This window comes from Mobula hypostoma, chromosome 15, assembly GCF_963921235.1.
Source record: "Mobula hypostoma chromosome 15, sMobHyp1.1, whole genome shotgun sequence".
Lineage (NCBI taxonomy): Eukaryota > Metazoa > Chordata > Chondrichthyes > Myliobatiformes > Myliobatidae > Mobula > Mobula hypostoma.
This window is the reverse complement of record NC_086111.1, coordinates 66,747,789-66,764,941: the sequence shown is the minus strand read 5'-3', so window position 1 is coordinate 66,764,941 and position 17,153 is coordinate 66,747,789. Positions and strand designations below refer to the sequence as shown.

Below are 17,153 nucleotides of genomic sequence, written 5' to 3'. Positions count from 1 at the left end.
AGCCTCCGCCACTGAAAAGTGCTGCTCGAACCGCTACACTAACCTAGCGCCGCAGATCGAAATTGAACCGAGGGAGGTAGCAGTGTCTAACCACGACCCAATTATGTCACCCGAACACACACAAAATGCTGGAGCACCTATGGAAAAGAGTAGTCAGTCGGCGTTTCGAACCGAGACCCCCTCGTCCAGTCTTCTTTTCCATAGATGTTACCTGACCTGCTGAGTTCTTCCAGCGTTTTGTGTGTGTTGCTTTGATTTCGAATATTTACAGATTTTCTCTTGATTATGTCATCCCAATTTGGTACAGGATTACCCCAAACTCCTGCTTATTTTAATGACGGTTTCTGCCTGTGTGGTTCAAACACAGTCCTACCCCTCCCTTTATTGTCCTGGACTGGCTCGAAGCCGTCAGGTATAATCCCGGGTTGTTTGTTTGGCCGGGGTGGTGTTGCACGGCGTGGTGCACCAGCGCCAGGCTCTCTTACTGGTTTCACGGAGGCTCTCCTTCCTCGTCCTGACGCACAGCTGTGAATTCTTGGAAATTTCCTGGAACTGTATCAAAGGCATTTCTGTCATCGGCGGTGACACATTCTCTGGCGGAAAACCTGACCCAGAAACAGGGGGCGGGGGGCGGGGTGGGAGAGACTCTGGTCACTGGTAAGGTACGCTCTGCCATGAATTAAACGCGCCTTCACACGCGAGCTGAAGAAAGTCGAGTCCACGGATGGGAAATACGGCGGAGCGGGTCGCCGGCTTTTTATTGGTCGCCTGACAGAACTTTACTTCGGTTTCGCTCTTCAGAGTTGCTCTCTCACTCGTGAAATTCTAGGAACCCTCGTCATTCTTGGAATCACATTAATAGGGCATCTAAACCCGGCACTCATTACCGACCTCCTTTGCCTGCCGGTCTCAGTGTTCATTCTGGCTTTGAACTTGGTGGAGACGGAACGCCGCAGACTCTCTGAATTTCAGAAGTGAATTAAATAAACACGACTGGTGTTTAAACATTATTTATTTTGTTTATTATTATCTATTGCGAAAAAAAATAGTTGCAGTTTCTTCCTCCTCCCGTGTTTTCATAACCGCCACCCTACGTTGGAAGGCGAAACCTTACCCGCGTGAAGAGATCCGAGTGTGGGGACGCTCGGTGAACGAACTCCGTCAACTTCCAACTGTTCAGCGTGTTCAGAGTGTTCAGCCTGGCCAAGTGACATGTTACTTTGCCTGCGAGGGTGAGTGTTACTTTTCTCTTGTGAAATTGTCTCCCGCGTGAAGCATGTTTTGACAAATTGTTGTGTAGTTTTGTTTGTGCCCTGACACAGTCTGGCGCAAAAATATTGACCGGTGACAACGAAATGGCTGTTAAATGTCCCAGCGTTGTCTATAAGAGAGACAATAATTTGGGTAACTATAAAATGATTGTTTTGAACGTTTGCAGAGGCGATTTCAAAAGGGCAGACGCGATTCAGGAGCCTGTAGGAAATATTGACAGAATATAGGCAAATTGCAGCGGATAAAGGATTCATAATTCCAAGTAATTTTAGTGTCTCCGTTCCGCGGCGACCGCGTGAATCCGTGGCCCCTGACATTCTGAAGGGAGTAACACCAATACTCTTCGCAATAAGTCTACAAAACCGGGTTTGGGGGCGTTTAGAGATTTACAGCGCGGAACGAGGCCAGTGATAATACAGGTGAACTATTGTAAACTGATGGTTTCATTGTACATCGCGCACAAATTGCTGGAGAAACTCAGCAAGTTGGGCAGGATTGATGGAAAGGAGTAACGAGTCGACGTTTCAGGCCGAGACCCTTCGTCAGGCCCTTTATGCAACTCTTCAATTATGTCACGGTAGGGTAGCGGTTAGCGCGAATCTATTACAGCCCGGGGCGCTCCGGAGTTTGGGGTTCAATTCCGGCGCAGGTCCTTAAGGAGCCTTGGGTTTCCCCCTTGGTGCTCGGGTTTTCACCCACAGTCCAAAGACGTACTAAACTGTCCCGTGCGGGACAGCTGAAGCGGTGTCGTTCCGTGATAAATGAGTATTTCCCTCATAGGTGCTTGCTGATCTGCTAACATTTTGTATATGTTACTCTGGTTTATGGTTTTGTTGTATAATGTTAACAAACGGCTTACGGAGGATAAAAAAACGGATTCTGGCTCTTGTGGAGAACGGGGGCCAAACCTTAGGGCTGGGGTTCTGGTAACTGGGACGCCACAATTATCAATCGCCATTCATCGCCCAAATTTCAATAGTTAACTAAATGTTAACAGTCACAGGTTGACTAGTTGTCCGTTCGTCTTAATTAGTGTTGCTGTTGGAATTATTCCCCGTTTCTTCCTCATCCCATCCGATTTCTGACAATCCCCACCGTCTTCTTCTACCCACCTTGCTAAATCGAAATTTGCCCACCCCACCCGCTTTGAACCCGGCGACTCTTTAATCAACAACACACGTTGCACTGACGCAGCGCCCTCCACTCAATCTAACATCGCGGCGAGATTGACGGAGCGGAGGGGAGGGGGGCTTGATTGAGGAGGAAGGTTGTAGGGTAGTGCTGGTGGTGCTTGAATGAAAAAGGCGAAGGGAAAAGGTTGAGGAGGGAACCGTGGACATTGCACGCAATCCACGTGGTTTCCAGCGGGATTCCGGGATCGGCGATGGCTGTTCGCAATGGAAGTTATTGGGAACCAGTTTGACTGCCTGGGGGCTACTTGCCGGAGCTGCTAACGGAGAGTCAGGTCCAGTCTCTGCCCCGGAGTGAATTATGCAAATTTCACTCTATGAATTATTAGTAATACACACAAAATGCTGGAGGAACTCAGCCGGCTAGGCGGCATCTATGGAAAGGGGTAAACAGTCGGCATTTGGGGCCAAGACCCTTCATCAAGACGGTGTGTTCCATGGATGCTGCCTGGCCTGCCGAGTTCCTCCAGCATTTTGTGTGTGTTACTTTGACTGACAGCATCTGCAGATTTTCTCTTGTCTGTGATTGATTACAATTACAAAACGCCGGAGGAAGTCGGCAGGTCGGGCAGCGCCTGTGGAAATGAATAAACAGTGTCGCTGAAGGGTCTCGGCCTGAAGCGTTGACTGTTTGTTCCCCTCCACAGGCGAGGGTATCCCTCTCCAGTGACGGGTGTCACGTCTCAGGGAGGTGCTGGAGGCATAATCATGACACGTGGCAAAGCAGGTACATTTCCCACAATGGCAACGTTTCCAACGTAGGGAAGCTCTGCCTACGCACGGTGTAGTAACCTCAGCCAAAAGGTGTAGGAAGCTACTTCAAAAGTTCACCCGGGGAGTGAAGCAATTGCACACCAGTATGGCACTACTCCAATGTTATTAGTGTTGTTTAAAAATTCAGTGACTGAAGCTATCCCCACTGTTGGCCATTGCATCTGCCTTCCTGCGGAGCAGAGCTGTTGGAGATGCCACAGAGTGACATGTCTGTCCATGGCCTCCTCTACTGCCATGATGAGGCTACTGTCAGGTCGGAGGACCAACAACTCATACCCACCTAGCTAACCTCCAACCTGATGGCATGGACATCAATTTCTCTAATCTCCCCCTTTCCCCTTCTCTCTTTTCCTGTTCCTCATTCTTTTCCCCCTCTCACCCCTCTCTCTTACTCACCTGCCTATCACCTCCCTCAGATGCCTGTCCCCCTTCTCCATCTCCCATGGTCCACTCTTCTCTCCTATCATATTCCTTCTTCGGCCCTTTCCTCATCCACCTATTCCCATCCAGCTTATGTCATCCCCTCTCCCTCACTCACCCACCTTCTCCCTCACCTACCATCTGCCAGCTTGTACTCCTTCCCCCCCACCCCCCAAACACCCCCCCACCTTCTTACTCCGGCTTCTGCAGCCTTCCTTTCCAGTCCCGATGAAGGGTCTCAGCCCAAAACGTCAACTGTCTTCCCCTCCAGAAGCAGTTAACATGTCAAACTTTCACCAGATGAAACGTTAACTGCTTCTCTTTCCTCAGATGCTGCCCAACCTGCTGAGTGTTTCCCTTTTCCCTTTTGCTTTATTTTTCATTTCAAGTATCTTGTTTTTGTTTTGATTCTTACCCCAGGAAGCAACTCCCCGAATGTAGCGAGGGGGGAGGGGGACAAGTTAAGGGACAGCAAGCCCCCATAGACAGCAACAAGCTGGTGTGGCAAGTTTTTTGGTGATATTGACATGGATCACCAAATATTTGTTTTGGTGATATTGATCAGGCTTTAAATCCCCTGCCCTTCCTTTGGCACTTGCAAGTTATCCCAAAGGGGTCACAAGATCCTTTTTCAAGAAAGAGATGCTGGAAATCTGGAGCGCACACATAAAATGCTGGGGATCTCAGTGCGTCAGTCAGTATCTCTGGAGTCACACACACACACACACACACACACACACACACACACACGCATACATACACACATATACACACATACACACATATATACACATATACGCACACATACACACACACATATATATACACACACACACATACACGCATATATATACGCACACATACACACACACATACACGCATATATATACACACACACACATACACACATATACACACACATACACACACACACACATATATATATATACACACACACTCACAGGCACACACACACGCGCGCACACACACACACACACATATACACACATACACACACATATATATATATACACACACACACACACACTCACAGGCACACACACACACACACTGTAGAGACTGTAGAGTGGAAATCCTGGGAGGTGCTGGTGTGGGTGACAGTGGCCTGATGCTTCTCGCTGGGGTCCTGGTTCAAGGGTAAGCGAGAGAGTCTGGGCGCTGCCTCCCGGCCTCAGCACAGTAGAGGTCAGTCTGCCAGACTAGAACAGCACGGTCCTTGCCTGTGGATTTGCTGGTGAGGTTGGGATTGGTGTGGAGAGAGTGGAGGGCAGTCTGTTGGAGCAGGTAGGTGATGCACCTTTCGAAAGCCAATGTTGTGCACTGTTGCCGGGGGTATCCACCATGTGAACAGAAGAAAGCTGTTCTCATACGCCCTGTTTGTACTAGCTGTGGCTCAGCACCCAGTTCCACTCCAGGCTCCACGGGACACGTCACAGCTTTCTCTATGGAAGGGATCATACAACTGCCATATAAACTTAAAGAAGCCACCATTAAAAGGACTTTGTACAGCAGCCAAGTCTAAAATGGTGGTGTGTTGCAACATCAAATTCATAAATATGAATTTGTCACAAATCCTGAAGGCTTTTCTAAACCAGTTAGGGCACCTGAAAAAAAAATGAAGCCACGTGTGTGTTTGTGTGTGTGTGTGTGTGTGTGTGTGTATATTTGTATGTGTGCATATGTGCGTGTGTGTGTGTGTGTGTTTGTGTCTGTGTGTGTGGGTGTGTGTGTGTTTGTGTGCATATGTGCTTGTGTGTGTGGGTGTGTATGTATTTGTATGTGTGCATATGTGCTAGCGTGAGTGTGTTTGTACATATGTATGTGTGTTTGTATGAATTTGAGTTTGGTATGTGTGCTTCAAAGTTCAAAGTAAATTTATTATCAAAGTACACATATGTCACCATATACAATAAATACCTAAGATTCATTTTCTTAAGGGTGTACTTAATAAATCCTCAATAGAATCAATGAAAGACCACACCAACTGGGCATTCAACTACTGTGCAAAAGACGACAAACTGCGCTGCGTAAATACAAAGAGAAATAATAATAATAATAATAATAATAGATAAATAAGCAATAAATATCAAGAACATGAGATGAAAAGTCCTTGAAAATGAGTCTATAGGTTGTGGGAACATTTCAGTGATGGGGCAAGTGAAGTTGATTGAAGTTATCCCCTCTGGTTCTGAAACATGATGGTTGAGGGGTAATAACTGTTCCTGAACCTGGTGGTGTGAGTCCTGGGACTTCTGTACCTTCTTCCTGTGTATGTGTGTGAGCGGGAGAGAGGTAACTGGGTTCTCTGTGAACAAGTACAACACAAAAAGAGAAACAAACCAAACTAGATCTGTTAGTTTTCTGTCCGTCTGAATTCCCCGTTTCCTCTTTACGGAGAAGTGTTAACCAACTACAGCTGCACCAGTTCTTGGCAGGTCTATAACCAAAGCACTCATCTACCCTGGTAATTAATATTGTTACATGTCAGCGAGCCCAGGTTTATGAAGCTCATTGAAACAATTGTAATTAGCCTTTCACCTTCTTCAGTAAACACACCGTTCACGCTCGCCTTTTTCTGAAGGCACTGACAGTGTCTCAGCCCCCTCTTCAGTGTCTCCTGCAGTTGGAGGAATCATAGAAAATGCCTGTTATTTTTTAAATAACTGATTATTTAGCCAGTTCTGATCCTGATGAATGATCTTGGCCCGAAACAGCAACTGTTTATTCCCCTCCATAGATGCTGCCTAACCTGCTGAGTTCCTCCAGCATTTTGTGCGTGTGTATTGCTCAAGATTTCCAGCACCTGCAGGATCGTATTGCTTTCGTTTTAACTGACTTGTCGGGTGTGGGCAGTCTGCAGTGGTTATCAGCCGCTGCTTGGTACAATGAATGACTCGGCAAGTTTGGAGACAACCACATTATTGTGGGTCGGAGGATGGAGAAGTTATGTGGAACTAATGAATTTGTGCAACAGCCTGCTAGTTCCCTGCCCACCATGTCTAAACTTAGTTTTTAAATTCTAGAAACATGCAATGAATTCAGGTTAATTCTCCCAGCCAGCTGTGGCAGAATAATTCAAATCCACATTTCAAAACACGGTCAAGAAAGGCTTAGACTTGTGGGGATGCCCTTTTAGGACTGAGGTGAGAAAATATGGAATCTGTGGAATTTGTTGCCAGAGGGCGGTGGAGATCGAGTACTTAGGACAGAATAATCCTTAACCCCCTTGCCAATCAAGAATTTATTTGTCAATAAATAAATTCTTATTATTGCACTTATAATAATAAGTTATAGTACTGTAATACTATAACTACGACTGTAATAAGTCTATAAATACTGTGTGTGTATATACATAATATATGCAGGCTATCAGTTATTCAAAGCAGCTGCTTATTTGGGACAATTCTTGAATATCAAAAACAAATTGAGAAAAATAGCTGGGATTTCTTTCATCTATTTGGGACAAAATGCTGCTTAAATGGAACAGGAGACTGTTGATGAATAGGCTCTAACCAGTGTCTGTCATGTGCGTGGCACATCACTGTTAGACACAGTGTTTAGAACAAACCATTTTTAAATATCGTCACTTGTGTCTGTTTGTGTTCAAAAAACAGTGAACTTTGTCACTGATAGTTGGGGAGGAGTAAGCAGTAAGACAATTTAGAATTGTTTTGCTAACTGTAGTTTCAAGCATTCAGGCCTGGAGATGCCAGAAATGGCCAGGAGTGAAAATGAAATGATTTCACCACTTCAGCAAGTTAGGACCTATGAAGAATTTGAAGGTATCAACAATTGTCTTGAATGCTACAATGAAAATGAAGATTTGGTGGATGCAATCACTGAAAACATTGAAGATGGTCCATTGTCTGCACTAGGTGTCTGATCTGATTTTGTTCATTTACTGTCCATAAGACCATAAGACATGGGAGACGGATTGGGCTATTCAGCCCATCGAATCTGCTCTGCCATTCCACCATGACTGATTCCAAATCCCACTCAACCCCACACACCTGCCTTCTTGCCATATCCTTTGATGTCCTGACTGATCAGGAAGCAAACAACTTCCATCTTAAATATACCCACGGACTTGGCCTCCGCCACAGTCTGTGGCAGAGCATTCCACAGATTCACTACTCTCTGGCTAAAAAATTCCTTCTCACCCCTGTTCTAAAAGGTCGCTACTCAATTTTGAGGCAGTGCCCTCTAGTTCTGGATTCCCCCACCAGAGGAAACATCCTCTCCACATCCACCCTATCTAGTCCTTCAGACATTTGGTAGGTTTCAATGAGATCGCCCCGCATTCTTCTAAATTCCAGTGAGTACAGGCCCAAAGCTGCCAAACGCTCCTCACATGTTAATCCCTTCATTCCTGGAATCATCCTCGTGAGTCAATCAAAAGAACACGGCAGCGTACACTGGATGAATTCCTCCGTTGATAACTATTAGGAACGAATACAGTTTTATAGTACTGAAGTGGTATTGATAGTGGCCAAGTGGTTAAGGCATTGGTCTAGTGATCTGAAGGTCGCTAGTTCGAGCCTCAGCTGAGGCAGCGTGTTGTGTCCTTGAGCAAGGCACTTAACCACACATTGCTCTGCGACGACACCGGTGCCAAGCTGTATCGGCCCTAGTGCCCTTCCCTTGGACAACATCAGTGGTGTGGAGAGGGGAGACGCAGCATAGGCAACTGCATACAACCTTGCCCAGGCCTGTGGCCTGGAAACCTTCCAAGGCGCAAATCCATGGTCTCAAGAGGCTAACGGATGCCTATCAGTGTTCGAATTTGTTCTGTATTTCATTTAAATACATCACTTGTTGTTCAGTTAAATAGTAGTTCGACATTTTTATGCCCTTTTAACTATTTCCATAAATAATTGGGGCAGCTGCTTAATTGGGCCAAAATGAGGGAGGTCCTGCTTTTCGGCTTCTTACCTAGCTCCCTAAATTTTCTCTTTGGCACCTCCTCTCTCTTCCTACTGATATGTTCTGGCTGCTCACCCTCCCCCTTTAGGATGTCGTGGACCTGATGCAAGATGTCCCTGACCCTGGCACCTGGGAGGCAATGTGCAATCGGGATATCTCTGCCACATCCACAGAATCACGTCTCTATTCCTCTAACTATGGAAACCCCTATCACCACTGCTGTGCTCTCCCCCCCCCATCCTTCCGAAAGCGTCGACGGTCTATTCGTTTCCATAGCTGCTGCCTGACCTGCTGAGTTCCCCTGGCATTTAGTGTGTGCCATCTTCTTGAGTCACTGTAATTTGAAGGTATGCTTGATGGGGGGAAGGTTTGCGCCCGTGCTGAGGCTTACTGAGACTACAGTCCCCCACAGCCTCTTGCAATCCTGTATGTCGGAGCCTCCAGAGCAGACGGTGATGCAACCAATGTCCTCATCATCATTATGAATTATAAAAAAATATGAATATTGTGATGCGATTAATTTTGAATTATGCTTTATACTCCAGTCAGTAATGAACACGGAGATAATTGGTTGCTTACAACCTTGCTGTGATTTTCTCAGCTTTGTTGACATCTATAGATGTTTTAGTCTCCCTAAGTTGTTTTCTGGGTGGTGGGGTGGAGCTACATCTCTACCAAAGGAGGTGTGAGGTGCTCCTTCCCTCTGCTAGCCTGCAGCTCACCCTAGGGCAAGGTGTAGCACCTGCTTAGCACCTCCCCCACCCCGGATCACGGTCACGTGAATGTATGGGAGCAGGTGGTGGATGGTCATATGAGCAGCTGGTGCATATCACAAGTCCTGGTTATGTGACCACTGACGTCAGGCAGACAATCTCTGAAGAGTATTGATAATGGCTGGGGTCACCCGTTTTGTAAACACACCGCCCAGAAGAAGGCAACGGCAAACCACTTCTGTAGAAAAGTTTGTTAAGATAGATATTCCCGGAAGATAAGGTGAAGGAGAAGCCTAAAATATCCTACGTGTTTAGTGAGACCCAAATGGTAACTCAGGAGAGAGTAGATCCCAAAGACCATAGGACACAGGAACAAAATTAGGCCATTTTGCCGCTCGAGCTTGCTCTGCCAGTTCGTCATGGCTGATTTATTGTCCCTCTCAACCCCATTCTCCTGCCTTCTCCCTGTAACCTTTGACACTCTTACTAATCAAGAACCTATCAACCTCCGCTTTGAATATTCCCAGTGACTTGGCCTCCACAGCCGTCTGTGGCAAAGAATTCCACAGGTTCACCACCGTCTGGCTAAAGAAATTCCTCCTTGTCTCTGTTCGAAAGAGACACCCTTCTATTCTGAGGCTGTGCCCTCTGGTCCTAGATCTCCTCACTCTAGAAACATCCTCTGCAATTCCACTCTATCTAGGCCTTTCAATATTTGAAATGTTTCAATGAGATTTCCTGAGTACAGGCCCATTTTACAGTTGTACAAATTGTTGGTTAGGCCACTCCTGGAGTTCTGTATGCAGTCACCACACATTAGGAAGGAGGTGATTAACCTAGAATTCAGGAATGTTGCCTGGATTGGAAGGCTTAAATTATAAGGAGAAATTGTCCCAAAACGTCAACTCTTTATTCCCCTCCACAGAGGCTGGCCTGCTGAGATCCCCCAGCATTTTGTTTGTGTTTCTTTAGATAGGCTGGGACTGCTCTTCCTTTGAAAGAGGCTGAGGTCTGACCTTATAGAGTTTTATAAAGTTAGGAGGGGCGTAGATAGATAGGGCACATAGTCACAGTCTTTTTCCCTGGTTTGGGAGTCTAGAATAAGAGGAAGTAGCTTTTAGGGGAAAGCAACACTCACAACACGCTGGAGGAACTCAGCAGCTCGGGCAGCATCTGTGGAAAAGATCGGTCGACGTTTCGGGCCGGAACCCTTCGTCAGGACCGATTATTTTGTGTTTACTATTACCCCAGCATCTGCAGATTATTTTGTGTTTACGATTCGCTGCTCCGCTGTGAAGTCTCTTCGAGGTATCCCTACCCTGAAGAAGTTCAAATCTTCTCTTCGATACCCCAGCATCTGCAGATTATTTTGTGTTACCTTTTAGGAGAGAGGGGAAGGATTTGAAGAGATCTGAAGGGGGCAAGTATTTTCACTCAGAGGGTATTTGGAACAGGTTGGACAATTACAGCATCCAAAAGAAATTTGGACAGGTACATTGGATTGGAAAGGTTTAGAGGGATATGGGTGAGTGAGATTAACATAGACAGGTATCTCAATTAGTGTGGATGAGTTGTGCCAAAGGGTTTAATTTCCTTACTGTACAACTCTACAAATCTATGGCTGTCTGGATGCAGTAACATCTTTGAAAGGGGGACCAGGCCTTTAGCTCTTTCACCAATCAACTTCCCAGCTCTTTACTGCACCCCTCCCCCTCTAATGGTTTCGCCTATCACCTTGTACTTCCTCCTCCCCTCCCCTCACCTTCTTACTCTGACCTCCTTTCTCCCTCCCCAGTCCCGATGAAGGGTCTCGGCCTGAAACCGTTCTCTCTTTTCCGTAAATGCTGCCTGGCCTGCTGAGTTCCTCCAGCATTTTGTGTGTGTGTGTGTGTGTGTGTGTGTTGCTTTGAACGGGGGAGTCAGATAAATAATTGCAGAGGAAGATTTCTATCATGTGATGTTGAGATCTGGGCTCTGTTCCTGAACAAGTTTCCATTTTCCAGTGGTCTGACATTTTACTGCTGATTTTAATCCTGTTAGTTTAAGCTGCTAAACGGCAGTGGGAAAGTTTGAGTCAGTGTCTCAGCCCTGATCATTTGAAGGATCTGTGCAGATTAGCGCAGTCCAGAGAACTTGATTTGAACCGGCACAAAATGCTGGAGGAGCTCAGCAGGCCAGGTAGCATCAATGGAGAGGAATAATGAGCTGATGCTTCATGTTGGGACCCTTCGGGAGGACTGGAAAGGAAGGGGGAAGAAGCCAGAATAAGAAGGTGAGGGACGGAGGAGGGAGTACCAGCGAGAAGGTGATAGGCGAAACCCGGTGAGGGAGAACGTGGCTGGGTGGAGGAGGGGACATAAAGAGAAGCTGCCAGGTGATTGGTGGATAAAATTTGGAGAAGGTCACCGGGTCATTGAGGGAATGAACAGTGGGTGGGTTGCTATGGATAAGCCCTCCTCTGCTTTTTTTCAGCTGGTGCCGGGCATCTGTTAAGCTAGAGTCATGGCGGGATTCAGCATGAAAAGGCCTTTCGGCCTATCAAGTCCATGAAGGCCATCAACTACTCATTTACACTTTTGGCCCCAGCTTGTGTTCTCCCCACTTTCTCGTCTTCAGGCTCCTGTAGCTGCTCCGTCAGGGGAGCGTTCAGTAGAACTACCACAGCACTGGGAGGGGAAGGGATGAACTGATGAGAGGCCCGCAATGTTCAACTGGTGAGCTGGCGAGAAGGGGCCCTGGTGGCTGAAGAACAAAACCCATGGCTTCAATTTAATTAACTTATTGAAAGATTAGCTTTATTTGTCGTATGTACACCGGAACTCCGAAACATACAGTGAAACAGGGCTTTTGTGTCAATGGCTGGCACAGTCTGAGGATAGGCTGGGGGCAGCCTGCGTGTGTCGCCATGGCGCTGGCACCAACATAGCGCGCCCACGACTCACTGATCAATACGTCTTTGGATTGTACGTGGGAGGAAACCGGAACACCCCGGGGGAGACCCCACGCGGTCACGGGGAGAACGTACAAACTCCTTACAGGCAGCGGCGGGAATTGAACCCCGATCGTTTGCGCTGTAAAGAGTTATGCTGAGCGCTAAGCTAGGGCGTTGCCTCTGGTCGTCTGCTGTTCTCACTTTACAGGGGGGGTCTGGGGGGGGGTGTAAGCAGGCTGTAAAATTATATGGAAACTCGTATTGAAAGGAATCTCTTTTTCTCTTTTCCCACCACCTCATTCCATCCCCCCGTCCCTGTAGACCTTTGCCGGCACAGCAAGGAGCAAGAGCCATCAGTCTAGCCCAGTCCAGGTCGGACATATTCATTTTCTTGGAGCAACAGGAGAACCGGATCCCGCGGAACGTGTCCCGGATGACCTTCCAGGAAGAAAGTGCTGCGGTGGTGCCGGGGAGGGCGTTGAGCGTGGAACCCGCCCCGAGCAGGGACCCCGAGGACGATATGCAGTGTCTGACCACTACCCTCCGCCAACTGGATCTGTCAGGTCAGACCGCCCGACCGTCCGAGCCGTGGCCGTGCGCATGGTTCCTTCCCAAGGCTTCACCCTCCTCTCTTTGGAAAACGGTGTTAAATTTGCCTCTTTTCCCCGCAAACCTCTGTCCTGCCTTTTGAATGTTGCGTTCAAATTCTAACAACCCCCCCCCCCCAGCTGGATCTCAGTGAGGACGCAGTGTCACACACAAACTGCTGGAGGAACTCAGTAAATCAGGCAGCATCAATGGAGACCCTTCATCAGGACTTCATAAACGGTCTTGGTCTGAAACGCTGTCACTTTATTCCCTTCCATAGATACCTCCTGACCTGCTGAGTTCCTCCTGCACTTTGTGTGTGACTCTAAGCCCCCGTGTTCCTCTCTTCTCCTTACCTTTTCATCAGCTTCAAAAAAAAAACCAGAGATTGCAGAACATCCTCAGCATTGGCTGTTGAATTTGTCCTTCTCGCCAGGGAAGACATTGAGTGACTTGTCAATCCATGGCCTCTTCTACTGCGACTAAGAGGCCACTGTCAGGTTGGAGAGGCAACATCTCATACTCCACCTGGCTAGCTTCCAACCTGATGACTTGAAAATCGGTGTTCCTAACTTCCCATAATTTCTCTGTCCCTCTTCCTTCTCTCTTCTTCTATATCCCATTATCAGTCCCCCTCTTCTCACCTGCCCATCACCTCCCTCTGGTGTCCGCCTCCTTCCCTTTCTCCCATGGTCCACTCTCCTATCAGATTCTTTCTTCTTCAGCCCTTTACCTTTTCCGCCTATCACCTCCCAGCTTCTTACTTCATCCCCCTCCCTCACCCACCCACCTAGCTTCACCTATCGCCTGCCAGTTTGTATTCCTTCCCTTTGGCTCACCTTCTTATCCTAACTTCTGCCTCCTCCGCTTCCAGACCTAATGAAGGGTCTCGGCCCAAAACGTCAACTGTTTATTCCCTTCCATAGATGCTGCCTGACCTGCTGAGTTTCTCCAGCATGTTGTGTGTGTGTGTTGCTCTGGGTTTCTGGCATCTGCAGAACCTGAAGTGTTTATGAGGGCTCGGTGTTGTAGCACTTGGGAAGTTACAAGTTTGAGCCCACGCCCTGCTGCTGGTGCTCGGCATGTCGATATTTCTTCTGGCTGGGATGTCCAAAAGTAGGCGTCATTGTCCCAAAATGTGGGGTCATTCACTCAGGACAAATTTTGAGGCAGTAGAGCAGGTCAGTCAGTCAGTCAGTGGGTGCCGTCCCGAATCTGGGGTTGGCGGCTATGCACCTCCATCTTCTTCGATCTTGCGACAGCACTGAGTACAGCCTCTCCTCCAGTTTGCTCTCGCTGGCCGCCTTGGCACTGCCGGCCGTCGCCCCCACTGAACTCGAGCCCGAGGCCGTGTCGGCCTCCAGCCGCGGCTGCTTCTTCGAGCTCGGCCCTCCCTTAGGCGGAGGCCTTGGGCAGGTCCAGGCACACGGTGCAGCGCCCAAGTTCATCATGTCTCCTCTAACTAGGTGCATAGCATACGATTCGTAGATACATGGTGAGGCTTTAATCTCTTCCACGGAAGATGGTTGTTGGCTCACAAGGAGCTCATCCGCCCTTTGTCAGGTTTTGTTTTTTAGTCCTGCTGGGTGTCCTCACACCCTCCTCACCAGACTAAGTCCGGTGGGGGAGCCGGCCCAAGTCGCCGACCACTTGACCACAGCCCCTGGTCGAGCGCCGGGTGCCCACCCCCCGCCGAATCTCACCGAGTGTCTGGCGCCCGACCGAAAACCATGTAGGTAGGAGGGTCCAAATGGCTTCTATTTCTTGTACTCTTATTTACAATCATTTAGGCGAATAGCCTCGTGAACATGGCACATGGTTAAGAGCCAGATCCAAATCTAGTTAACTCTTCATTCCTTGAAGTTGGGATTGCTGGTGAAAGCAGAGATTTTCAAGAAACATAGTTTCTGAAGTGTAGCCTCCCAGCAAGATTTCGCGGCACGTGGAGAGGTTTTCAGGAGGGCTGTGTCCCTTTAAGGGATGGGACGTAGAAATTGATGGGGTGTATGCCTCAAAAAGGCGACATCCCTCATTAAGGATCCCCCTCACCCCTTCTCATTACTACCATTACAGAGGAGGTACAGGAGCCTCAACATAGAGGACACATACTCAACATTTTAGGAACAGCTTCTTCCCCTCCACCATCAGATTTCTGAATGGACAATGAACCAGCCTTTGAACACTCTATATTTTTGCTCTCTTTTAGCACTATTTAGTTTGTTTATGTACTTATATTTCTTATTGTAATTTGTAGTTTAAGAAATATGTTGCACTGTACTGCTTTCATGACATATGTCAGTGATATTAAATGCTAATTTGATTCTGATTTTGAGAATCTGGGGCCTTTGGGCTTCTGAGAAGTGGGGCCCTTGGGTTGTGGGTGTTTGAGTGCATGGGGCCTGGGAAGGTTATGTAGGTGGGCGGGCGGACAATGAAATACAAGGCTCGTTTCAGAGCCGAGTGTTCGATAAACATGGAGGTCAGCCCTCCTAATGAGGGCCCTTCCATCTTGTCCGAGAGGCAAGAATGGATGGGAGGTATGGGCTCTTCAACTAAGTAACCAGTTTTGTGTTTCCGCTGCAGGATGGTACTGGGGCTCGCTCACTGCCAACGAGGCCAAGCAGCAACTCAACAAGATGCCGGAGGGGACCTTCCTCATCCGGGACAGCTCGCACCCCAGCTACCTGCTCACCCTGTCGGTGAAGACCAGCCGTGGCCCCACCAACGTCCGCATTGAATACAGCAACGGCAAGTTCTGTCTGGACTCCTACTACCTCGCCAAGCCCAGGATCTTGGCCTTCCGGGAGGTCCTCAGTCTCATCCAGCATTACGTCACCTCTTGCACCGTGGACCGGTGCGACAAGGCAGCGGACTCCACGGCCCTGCCGCCCAAGGACACCGCCATCCACTTGAAGCTCATCAAACCCCTTCACCGGAAGGACTCCTTCCCCTCGCTCCAGCACCTGTGCCGATTGACTATTAATAAGGCCACCCGCGGACAAGTGGACAAACTCCCATTACCAAAACCCATACAGAGGTTCTTGGAAGAGTACCCATTCCTCTTCTGAGATTTTTCTGGAAGGAGGGGTGCTGGGGGGAGGTTGGAGTGGGAAGGGGGTGAGAATGTACAACCAGGTGCTTCTTTTTGGTCTTGGCTAAGAGGTGGCCACTTCATGGGTGCTTCAGTAACGTTGACATGGAGTAGATATACGCCACATATTTTATTGAGTTCTCCACGGACTTGACACTTTGGCGGACTCGACCTGGCAGGTTTGTTCCACAACTAAAATGTGAAGCAACACATCATATTTCGAATATGTGGATTGAGTGACTTACTTAATATGGAACAGAATACATATCTACAGAAAATTACACACAAATTCTACGGCCTTTATATTAAAATAAATGCACTTTGAACATTTTTAAGGTTACTGTATTTAAGAAAATAATGACCAAAAGCAAATGCAATATTTTCTAATAAAGTATTATTAAATCACTTTGAATTTGAATTGAGAGGACTATTCACTGTGAGGGCAATTGTTGGAACTAGAATTGCTTTATTATTGTCACTTTCATGGTAATTCTATTTGAAGAAGGGCGGAAAGTGTAACCAGGAGCCCAGTGTGAATGGATGCTGAGTTTCCGTTAGGATATCATCTCGAAAAATAACCAAAATGCTGTGGACTAGCTATAGAAGGGTAGACACTCAGGTCTTGCTCTGGTTTAAAAAAAAAATACTCTTACCAGTATTATTATGTTTGTTCTTAATAAAGACAAACTTGGTGTGGGTTTATGTCAGAACATTTTATTACCGAACTGCTGCTCAACACTGAGCGTGCAAAAGCAGCTCCCCATCGAAGATTCCGGTCTGGGCGAGCCCTTTGTACTGTCCACTAGGTACTGAAGTTCTTTATTTTGCGTACATAATAACACATCTTGTATCAGTCAGTGAATGTACCCAGAGGGTTAACTTTTTATGGTTCTGGACCTGTATTCGCTGGAGGGGAGATCTCATGGAAGCCTACCGAATATTTGAAGGCCTAGATGGAGTGGACGTGGAGAGGATGTTTCCAATAGTAGGATAGTCCAGGACCAGAGGGCATTGCCTCAGAATAGAGGGACAACCATTTAGAACAGAGATGAGGAGGAATTTTAGCCAGAGAGTGGTAAATCTGTGGACTTCATTGCCATAGACAGCTCTGGCGGTCAAGTCATTGGGTACACACAAAATACTCTGCAGATGCTGGGGTCAAAGCAACACTCACAACACGCTGGAGGAACTCAGCAGGTCGGGCAGCATCCGTGGAAACATCGACTCAT

General features: G+C 47.6%; 1 protein-coding gene across 1 annotated transcript; it reads left to right on the top strand.

The window, feature by feature from the left end:
- Positions 1-643: 643 nt before the first annotated feature.
- Positions 644-16,344, top strand: LOC134356942 (cytokine-inducible SH2-containing protein-like). The gene is made up of 3 exons (XM_063068216.1): positions 644-1,232; positions 12,567-12,808; positions 15,417-16,344. Exons 1-3 carry the CDS (start codon positions 1,213-1,215, stop codon positions 15,899-15,901), a joined length of 747 nt encoding a protein of 248 aa, XP_062924286.1. The 5' UTR covers positions 644-1,212; the 3' UTR covers positions 15,902-16,344.
- The last annotated feature ends 809 nt before the right edge of the window (positions 16,345-17,153 follow it).

Coding starts and splice junctions, on each gene's coding strand:
- LOC134356942 (XM_063068216.1), top strand. CDS start 1,213: ATGTTACTTTGCCTGCGAGG. Junction 1,233..12,566: donor ATGTTACTTTGCCTGCGAGG/GTGAGTGTTACT, acceptor CCGTCCCTGTAG/ACCTTTGCCGGCACAGCAAG. Junction 12,809..15,416: donor CCGCCAACTGGATCTGTCAG/GTCAGACCGCCC, acceptor TTTCCGCTGCAG/GATGGTACTGGGGCTCGCTC.